This window comes from Pyricularia pennisetigena (assembly GCF_004337985.1).
Source record: "Pyricularia pennisetigena strain Br36 chromosome 4 map unlocalized Pyricularia_pennisetigena_Br36_Scf_6, whole genome shotgun sequence".
In the NCBI taxonomy this organism is placed as follows: Eukaryota; Fungi; Ascomycota; class Sordariomycetes; order Magnaporthales; family Pyriculariaceae; genus Pyricularia; species Pyricularia pennisetigena.
In genome coordinates, this window is record NW_021940918.1 from 2112230 (window position 1) to 2122832 (window position 10603).

The 10603-nt window shown below is 48.8% G+C and overlaps 2 protein-coding genes across 2 annotated transcripts; both read right to left on the bottom strand.

Moving 5' to 3' along the window:
- Positions 1–29: 29 nt before the first annotated feature.
- PpBr36_06243 (uncharacterized protein) lies at positions 30–2422 on the bottom strand (the record flags this gene model as incomplete). The annotated part of the gene is made up of 2 exons (XM_029893389.1): positions 30–99; positions 189–2422. The coding sequence occupies 2 exons, from the start codon at positions 2420–2422 to the stop codon at positions 30–32; spliced, it is 2304 nt and encodes a 767-aa protein (XP_029745882.1).
- Positions 2423–6150: 3728 nt separating this feature from the next.
- PpBr36_06244 (uncharacterized protein) lies at positions 6151–7311 on the bottom strand (the record flags this gene model as incomplete). Its single annotated transcript, XM_029893390.1, has 3 exons — positions 6151–6345; positions 6417–6988; positions 7080–7311. 3 exons carry the CDS (start codon positions 7309–7311, stop codon positions 6151–6153), a joined length of 999 nt encoding a protein of 332 aa, XP_029746534.1.
- Positions 7312–10603: the final 3292 nt, after the last annotated feature.

Consider the following 10603-nt stretch of genomic DNA (forward strand, 5'->3'; position numbering starts at 1 on the left):
GTTTTTTTTTTTTTTTTTTTTTTTTTTTTTTAATCGTCGAGGGGACCCTCCGGGCCTAGTCTCGGCTTGATAGACTTCCACGTGGAAATTACGGTTTCGCTAAATTTTCGCCCGAGTTAGTTTAGCTCTCAATGTCATTCTATGCTACTTGGCAAAAAGGCAATGACAAGGATAGAAAACTAGCTTACCTGTCAGTCTTGACAATCTTGACACCGCGGTCTTTGAGGAACTTTATGAATCGTTTCCTCGTCCTCTGGCGAGGAAATTGCGCAACCAGATCACCGTCACCGCCTTTGACCTCGTTGCGCTTGTTGATGACTACGTAGTTCGAGCCGGGTGCAAATAGAACCTCCTTGAGCTCCTCTGGTCGTAAATTAAAATCGAACCCTTTGTAGCAGCTCCAGACAGTGGGATTTGTTCCGGCAAGAACCTGGTGCTCCATATACGGCTTTTCCGTATCATCGTCTGCTTCCACCCAGTGCCAATAGGTGCTAGCATCGGTAGTGGTGGTACGCTCGGCTGACTTGACCTCTTCAACCTCCCAATCTGTCGGGAGAAGCTTGTCATCGATGAGATCCTCGGTGGTGGTGTATCCGTCGTACTCCAAATCTGACTTGCTTGGCTCATCATCGGGTTCTTCCAGGCGGAGACGCTTAGTGCTTGGTGGGGAACTGAGTTCAGTCTTGGTCTGCGGCTGCATCGTCGAGTCGTGTCCATTCTGCCCCTGATGAGACTGAACATCGTGTGCGGCACTGTCGCCAGACTCGCTCGCCCGCCGGCTATCGACTTGAAGGTCTGCAGGAGAGTGCCTGTTCTGAGCGGCAACACCATGAGGCTCCTTGCGCTTAGTGCGGCCTCTCTTCGCAGGTGTGTCTCGCTCGCTTCCGTCGCCGCCGCTGTTAAGTGACTTCCTTGGCCTGCCGCCACCGAACGGCCTGCCAATGTTGCCGAAGCCGGCCTTGGATCGCAAGGCCGACAATTTTGCGTCTCGGTAGAAGTTGTGCACAATCTTGTTTAGTTGGAAACCGAGTTTGTCTTCGCTGTAAATCTCCCATAGACGTTGTCGGATCCACTCGAGGGGCGTTACGTCTAGGGGAAACTTTTTTAGCTCGTCCAGTGTCGAGACGAGACGGAAGATAGTGTCGTAGTTGCAGAAGCCTGCGGTGATAAAACGCTTAGATACGAGCTGGTATGGGTTGATGTGGGTGTCATCCTTGAAGAACTCCATCAACTGCCGACCGCGGTTGACCTGCCGCCCGATCTGCATCTGGGTGTTCTTCCTGGTCGACGGCTTGATGTCATCCTCGTCACCCAAGCTGCTGAAGTCGCCGGCCTTGAGTGCAGCGTGTTTGATCTCAAAGTTGTGGAACTGCTCCTCGAATTTCTCCTTCATCGGCTTCCAAGATGGTTCCCAGTACTCATCGGTCTCGTCAATTCGACGCAACGGCACACCCACCATCAGCTCAGGAGCTGTGTAGACGTTGCCATCGTGCTCGAGCGATAGAGTCGCCCGGGTGATCTCGGGCAAATCCATATCGACGTCGACTCCATCATCCGACTCCCCACCACGGGGCGTCCCGACATCGCTAGGGACGGGAGACTTTGCCACCCGCCGGCTGAACGGGGACACGGCCTTAGCGCTGGACAGTCGGCCCTCTGGCAGCGAGCGTCGTGGCGGCTTGGCGCCGGTTGTGGCGGTTTCGGATCGGGTGGTAGATACGTCGCGGCTGGGGGTGTTGGCGACGGAACGGACGTTGACTGGAGTAAAACCACCTCTGCTGTTGACCGCCGGCTCGGTTGAGCGGCCGACGCGCTCCTCTGGCGGCTCCTCGATGGTCGGTATGGGGGCCGGAGCTAGAACAGGCAGCTTGCCCGATTTCGCATCGGCGGCTGCGTTGTGAGTCCCATTCGCATTGCCTTTGTTGGATGATGAGGGCAACTTAGTCCTCATGGCCACCTTGTGCACTGGAGACTGGGGTTGGTCAACGTCCATAGTATTCCCAAGGTGTGCCTTGGTGCCGTTGGTCGGCCGACTCGTAGCGGGATTGCATGTACTCATGACCTCGTCGGAGATCCAGATATCCGCAGCATCGCCGAGCTGAGTACGGAAGAAGTTCCTTCGAGACTCATTCTCCTCCCTCCGCTCCTTTGCAATCCTGTTTAGTTTCTCGTCGTGATTACGCTCTATCCTCTCAACATCGAGGTGAGTGAGATCAGCCTCTTTCATCAGAGCGCGTAACCTCTCCTCGTAACGGTTACGCTCCTGGTAAATGTCAAGCACTTTTCTGATGAGCGGGGCCCTTTTGCTCTCGAGCTCTTCCTTCAATTCCTGGTCCTGTTTTAATCGAGCCTCCCGGATATGTGCGAGAGCGCGCGCCTGCATGGTGGCAGGGGAGTTGTCTTGAGACGTGTCGGCGTCCATTGCGATGATGGACAGTCACGACACGACTGTCGAGATACCAGTTTGCTACGGGTGATTACTTGGTCGTTGTTGTACATGCAACGTGACCTCAACCGACCCGTCGTCTTTGTGGCGATAGGGTGCCTATTAGCACGCAGAACGTAATCTCACAAAAGAGGACCGTGAGGAAGACTGCATCAGACTATTGAAATTTTCTGAGTTTTTCGAATTTTGAAGGATGAAAAGCAAAGGATGATTTGGCGTGACAAAGCTACGCGCTTGGGTTTTTCTTTCTGCTCCTTTTTTTCTCCCTTCTGATTTGATCTTGATCTGCTGCTGCTGGAGAAAAAAGTATGACGGAAAAAGGAAAGAAAAAAATTTGTCGACGCCGTTTCTTGGTCTGAATGGAGATTAATTTGACGGGTTAACTGATGATTAGGTACTGGAAGGGAGAATATAAAGTTTTGCGATAGTAGGGCGCTAAACGACCTGGGTCGACTATCCCCGGACTGTCGGGGCAAATTTGATTAGGCTTGACGTGCTAGAGCTGAGGTTGCACAAGTTGAGGAAGTATGGGACTAGTGGGTTGCTTTCAGGCCGAATCCGGGCAAGGAAGCGTTTAATGTCTGGTGTTGGGGGGGCAAACTGATGGAACCAACAACTGCGCCGAGAAAACGCGAGCTGGGCGTATCAAAAATGCAGAACAGGACCAACTTAACTCCACTGGGTAAGGGAGTGGAGAAAAATGGTAGAAAATTACGGGATAAGAACTATGCAGGGTTAAGAGTAGAAAAGAAAAGAGAGAAAAAAAAAAAAAAAAAGAGAGCAATTTGTTGGCTGGCTTGCAAAGTTGTATTGGGAATCTAAAATCAAATAGGGAAAGGCAGAAAGAAAAAATTAAAACAAGGTCAATGCAGGTGGGGATTCGAGTTTGGCGTACTCGAGAGGCGAAATCTCGCGAAAAACGTGACGGAAAGCTGATGTGACGGAGGGATGAGAGACAAACGGGTTTATAGTCGAAGGAAATTTCCATGACAGGGGGGAGGGGGGAGGAGAAATAGAGTGGGAGGGCAAGAAAAAAAAATTAAAAAGGACGAGAGTGACATTCGCGTTCGAGAGGGAAAAAAAATAAAACAAACCACACCCCATCAGGCAGGACAGGCAAAAGGTAAGGCAAAAAAAAAAAAAAAAAAAAAAAAAAAAAAAAAAAAAAAATACGGACCCTCCCTAATCTGGTCAGGAAAATAACAACGGTCCCTGCGCCAAGGCTGGACCTGAGGCGGTGATCACCCTCAGACTATAAAATTGATGACTGGGGGGGCATATTCCATCGAGATTTTCAAACACAGCCCACGTCTGACATGCCTTTTTGAGGGGGAATTAGAGTCCCGCGTTCCCGTGGCACAAGGACAAGTGTGGGTTTTGGTTACTATTTAGTTTGCACCCAATATACGGAGTAGTGTGGTAGTTGGTGTGTGGCGTCTTTTCGGATGAATCAATAAAAAAATTGATGACAGATTACATATAATAATTGTACACATAACACAATAGTGGTGGATGATGACAGAAGCTGGGAAAAAAAAAGTGACAAATTGGAAGATGTGGGCTAACTGGCTGACTGAATGACTGGGAGGATTTAGTGGCACTGCAATGAGTGAGCGTTATTACGGAAAAGAACCAAAACAATCCAAAAGAACCAAACGCGCATGTGTGAGCGAGCAAGTCGAGTATACGAGGAAAGGAGCGAGACTGGAGGCGAGCATTTGAGGAGCCAAAAAAAAAAGTCAGCACAGTACGGTTAGAAAAGTGGTTAATCATACATGACAGGGAAGTAGGTACTTGAAAAGGTAAGGAAGGTACCTTTGATATGTGGAGATTTCACGGTGGCCGAGACAAGGAATAAGGAGAAGAAACGTCGCGCGACCAACAAAAACATATGTGCATGGATGGCGCGATGGATCCATTTCATTGGAAAAAAGATCCGCATCAATTAGATCCGCACATACCAGTCCATATCATATAGCGACTTGCATGCCCACCTGCCTATCTACTCGCTTCTGCTTGCATGCCCTATCCGTACCGTTTCCCTCTCCCTTACATATCTAGCCAGGTAATACGGTACAGTCAGTACCTTGGGCTAGGCTTACCTGCCTATGTGGTAGGTTAGTACGTTACTACATACAAAGTAAGATGTAATAGTTCTAGCCTGTCCTAGGAAAGGGGGACAATTGATCAGCACAGCCCAACGGCTAATGGCTGAATTGGGACTGGTCTGGTCCCGGTTCCATGCAGGTTCATTCTGCTTTGTCGCTTCTGTGCTTGAAGCCAGGGCGCAGGGCGCGGATGGTACTATGCTATCTAATTTTGCTTCCTTCGAGGACAGGCCGAGACCCTCCTCAACTCACCACCCCCGGTTTAGTAATGTTGCAAAAATGGTAGGCAGGCTGCCTATATTTTTGATTTATTTTACTTGAACTGTAACTTTTTGGCCAACTCTGCCTTTTCGCACTGTAGAACCACCCACTAAAGTTCCAATCACTCTCTGTACAAATAAAGCCCAGATAAATCAATGCCTATGGAAGGATGAGCAAGGGTGGGAGGGCCACGTGCACCGCATGGCAAACACAATACTGAAAGAAAGCATGGTTTTATTTTTGTTTTATGTTTTTTTTAACCGTGCATCTGTACTGTAATTTAGTACATCTTCTTTTTGTCGACCTGATCGGCTGATCGGTCCCGACCCTCGACTTGGGTAAGATCCGGCGTTATCTTACCCTATTACCTGCACAGCATTTCTTGGTATACGACCTTACTACCCACCCCCTTACCGTTCGTTACTCCTTCTCCCCGATTCATAAGTCACTAGACAGAGGTGATCAGATAGATACTCCGTACTCCGAGGTTGCCACAAATCCGGTCATCAATCACTCATTTGATTGGTCACGCCAAGCAGGCATGGGTTCCTGCGACAAAAATGTGAACAAAAATAGACTACGCCTCCATGTGTCTTATTCAGCCGAGAACCGAAGACTTTTGATAGACGAGAAAGGTTTGTTTGTTTCCTACTGTATTATGTATTGTATTGTATTTTTTTTTCGTGATCAGAAATTGACTGGGGGCAGCGTCCTGCATCTTGGCTTTTAACATTGCTCGCCATAATCTTTTGCATCATCTGATCCGGCATTGGTATGTAATCCCTTATTGACTCCATTAGCTCCTAAAACCAATTTTTTTCTAACCCAATCACTTGGTCTGATCTGTGTCATTTACATAGTACATCAAACATATTTTTTTACTATATACGTTTGTCTAACAAGCTAACACTACCTATAAGTCATCGACCCCGCGTTATTTGCGTGCCCTGCATGATTAAGGAATGCAACCCATCGCCCAAGGTGGTTGTGTGTCGCCGCTACCATCTTTTTTTGGGCTGACACCAACGGACCTCTTTTCCTGGCAGGGTTGTGCATCAATTACAACAGGATAAAATCAAACCCGCAAGGGAAGGCCCTCTAGAGGCAAGAAACGTAGTATGAATCGTGACAACCAGACCGAGCAATATTAACGCCTGAACCCCGGTGAACCGCTAATGCAAAACCATCCCAGGATCAAGCTCACGCTTCATCCTTTACCTCTCGCAAGGCTCCATCCAAAGACTGATATTGTAGAGGGGATACCACTCCTAGTGTTGAATCCTTCCAAGAAGACCCAGACAACCTTCGCGGCTGGCGAGACTCGGCAGAATTTCTCTAATATTTCGAATAAGGGCGCGCCGCAGTGTTGGGCGAGTAAGGATGGTCATACCCACTAGATTGGCCGTACGGGTCTTCGTTGTAGATGGTCTGCCTCCTCTCTTCCTCTGGCAGCAGTTCCTTAACCTCCCAGTTGTTCATTCTAGTCCCAACTGAGAACTCGAGGTCTTCCTTTGTGATGGAATCCCAGTACTGGAGAAGAGAGAAAAAAAAGGGCGAGTCAGTCGCGAGTAGAGCAAGAGTAGGAATGTAGGAAAGCATACCTTGTAAACCATCATAACACCCAACAGATTGCAAGTCGTCGCGAAGAACAATCCATCCATGTAGTGGCTAACAGCCTCACATATCGGCGTGCTCAAAGCATACAGGATGACCTGTCCGAGAACGAAGAAAAAGACGCCGAAAGCGATGTCTCCAAGAGGCCAGCGTTCATGGAGGGTGCGCACCACAAGCATAATCTGCAGTACGATGTAGACAAAGAGTTGCACGGCATTGAGGAGATATAAAACCACGAACATCCCAATGGTGTTAGTGGGGCTCAAGCCAACCCAGCTCTTGAAGGTCGCGAGAGACACGAGGAAGGTGATGGCAAAAGCAACGATCGAGCAGATACGCATCATCCACAACGACAACGGCGTGCCATCCTCGTACAGTTGAAAACCAACAAAACCATTGATGAGCAGGCATGTAACGAGCGACGACGTGAGACCATTCTGAACCGAGACGAAGTACGGGTACGGCCCTGAGCCGGGTGGCACCACACCAGCATCGACACAGAGCGAGATAAAAGTCAGAAGCATGTAAAAGTAGAAGAAGTTGAGAATCTCCTTTCTGCCTAAATATTGGGGAAAACCCGTGTCAGATGTGCTCATTCTAAATGCGGTGCAATCATGAAACAGTAGTGCGCAACGGCGTAAATGACATACCAACAGCAGTAAACTTTCCACGGACGTGCAGAACCATAACAACGGTCATGCAGAGCGCAACAATGTGCATGGCGCTCGTCGCACCCTGGAAGATGATTGTGTTTGCCAACTCAATACTGCGTGCGTAGCAGTTGGGTTCAATCCCAACTATATTGTTGACTTTTCCGACGTTGGAACATAGCGGCAACGGTGCCATCTGGCACAGGCTCGTAAAGTCTCCGAATCCAGGCATCTTGAAGATCTCTTCTACGTTTCTCTCGGCGTTGTTGGTATTTTCTGGGAGACTGGCTTAAACCGGATGCAAAGCGTAAACGAGCGCGTGCTCGGTCGCGTCACTGCCGCTGAAGCAGTTCGTCCGACGGGCGAGGAAGACTGCAATCGTGGGGGTCTCGTTTGTGAAATCGTGACCGGTCGGCCGCAAAGGGCGGGAGGAAGGCTTATCGGAATGTCGAAGCTCAATTAAGAGTGTTCGAAAATTTGGCGAATGCCAGATGATCAAGCAGCGCGCGAGTATCGCCAACGGACAATGACAATAGTGGTCGATGCCGTCGTCGCCACCGGTCGATAGATCGCTCGGGAAAAGTCGATGGGCTCGGCAGAGCGGACGGCGGAAGGCGGAACGGCAGGGGGGCAGGGATACGAGGCGGCTGCTGATTGATGGGCTTGGATCTTCTCGTTTGTTTGTTCTAGAGGAGCGAAAAAGACTGGGTACGACAGCACGGGTCGTATTGGCGTAGCGAATGATGGCTTCTGGTGGGGTCGTCGAGCAACAATTTCAAGAGCGAGAGTAACTATTATGGCGTAGCTCAATTCGTATTGAAGAAATACAAAACGACAGAGACGCAAAGAAACGAGTGATGTCTCTGCTGTATACCTAAAACGAGCGTTGATGTATTGAGAAACAAGCCAGCCCGCAGTTTATGCAGCGTCACTCCCGCCCGTCTGTTGCGGCTGGGTTGGTTTGAGTGTCACTCCCAGACCAAAACTTGGAGCGTTGCCAGGGAAGGGAGCGTCTTTGTGTGCCTGAACCAGGCCGGCACATAGCTGGCAATCATTCTTCCGGCCCACCAGCTTTGATTGGATTGGTCCAATTTTAACAAGGTGGTGGGGGCCTGTGCGCTATGCGCTGCCTGCCAACATGAATTAAAACGCTGGCCTGGGGGAATTAAGCCTGAAATGGGTAAGTGACCCAGCGTTGGTTCAGGGCGTTTATGCCATCCCGTCTTTTGCGTTGATGGGTTGACCAGGCATGCTAGATGAAGCCAGCCGCACCAGACTTGGTGAAGTTTTTGTGGAGCAGCTTCTATTACTTACTTACCCCTTTATTCTCCTCGACATACATGCGGCGTGGTTTTGGAGGTTAGTCTGATGGTGATATTCAAACGACAATTTGGTGGCTAGACAGCTGCAAACACTTTACCGTTAAAATCGTGCCTTCGTTATTGTTGAGACTATAGATCTAAAATTGGACTACACTTTGCTAATTAATCTACCTGTCGAGGAAATCGTCAAATTCCAAGGTACCACGACGCCCTGTCGGGGGTCTACGGGCTTTTGTCATTTACTAGCTAATTTCGCTGGCGCGACTCAATTTGAACAAAATCCCATTACACTTAGGTGCATCTCATGGCCATTACACGTTGCCATGACGAGCAGAGTTTCTTCAAGAAAGGTACGCTTTTTGGACCTGGAGAATCGCTCATTACATGCAGGTCCGCATTTTCCAAGGACGTGCAGATTGGCTTTTACCATCATGACAAATAGCCCGAAGAGCCTCTTGAGCTTGTTGGCTGGGTCATGGATTTTGACTCTTTCACTGGAGTTAAGCATGGCATTATCTGCCTTCCTTTGTAATATGTGCACCGCGGGTTGTGTGGTGCAAGAATTGCAATTGTCCTAGACATTCTGCTCGCATAGACTGCAAAGACTTCTCAGTCACATAAGTGGATCTACACACGGTAAACTAAGGTGTGATAGTCCAAGATACCTTACTTCAGTCACGTGTCCTCGCATTCATGTGATCGATGAACGGTATATCTGTTGACTATCAGCTCCAGTCGCGGTCTTGTCAAGGTGGCTGGTAAGCCACCCCTGCAAGTGATATATGTGAAGAAGGCTGGACGAGTTGTGTGGCACCAGTTGTCTTGGAAAAAGATGGGCGGGTGGGGAGAGCTCTATGGTAGGTAAAGGCTACATATTTCCGAACGTCTTCCGGATGAAAACGTCCGATCTATGCTGTGTGCGCTGTCGTGTAGCTTTGTGTCTATTTGATTCTTTTGCTTGTTCTACAGTTTCCCCGCTTTGCTGATATCTATCCGTTGGTGATGCAAGAGGCCGCAGGGGATCGATTGATTGATTGCTAGGGATCGGTAGGGATGGTGGTGGCAATGGGATGATTGATGGTTGGACAGAAAAAACAAAAGATATTTCATTCAGATTGATCAATGCATACACTCGCTTATATTGGGAAGGGGGGCATATTATATCTGCAAGCTGCAAGTATAAAAGAGAAGCGAGCAACTTTGTCGCGAAATTTTGCTTCATATGCCTTGAAAAGTGTGTGTCGTCGTCATTTTGACTAGCAAGCTCGCACTATCGGTGAAGGCACCAACAATGGATGCGTGAAGAATGCCGTCCTGCTGCATGATTGGTTTCCCCACGTCCAGCCCCAAATGCGTGCAACCCAACAACGGCCGGACCATTGCAAGCTATCCTGCATGACCCCGTCATAGGCAAACATGAATGAGGTAAGGGTAGCTTGCTGATCGACAAACCCTTCTCTCCCTAGCTGGATTCCTATGCGGCATTCAGTCTAGACCGGCTTTTGATCGCGGCGATCAATCATGTTTGTCGCTGCGATAACGTGTATTCCTCCAACATGATTCTGCACCACACCACCAAGAAATTCCTTGGCATCAACCCAAGCAACCGTCCTTCATGCAGGCAGGCTTGCCTTAGCTTGCTGTTAGTCACTTCGTGTCGTCACCATCTTCCAACCCACACAGATGCATCAAGGGTCTCTGCGAGACGAGATATGCCTTTTTTGCACACCGTTGTTTGGATCTGCTGATGGATTTTTTTTTTCTTGATAAGAGAAGGAGGTGTAGGAGGGTGTCTGTTGCCTTTTTTGACGCGAACGGTGGCTGTGCCCTTCCCTCCTTTGCACTCAGTAGAATAAATAATACATCGTCCGACGTGCCACTTCCTTCCGGCATTTCTGGATAGCCTACCATCATTGTACTTGCTGTCAGACATGACTTGCATGTAGGATTGTGCCGCCTACGTCGTCATTTCTACCTCACCTTTGATAGGCCTGCTGGTTCAACTTTTTTTTATTAGTACTTTTTTTTTTCTTGCATGTTCTGATCATATACCACGTCTAGAACCTTTGTCAAACGACGAATTTTCTTCCCATCGAGGCACATATATACCATAACAAATTGACTAGTCTAGTCCATCACAGAAAAAGTTCTTCCCAAGACATATATAACAAAGACTGCCGTGATAGCTAGGAACTCGGCGCA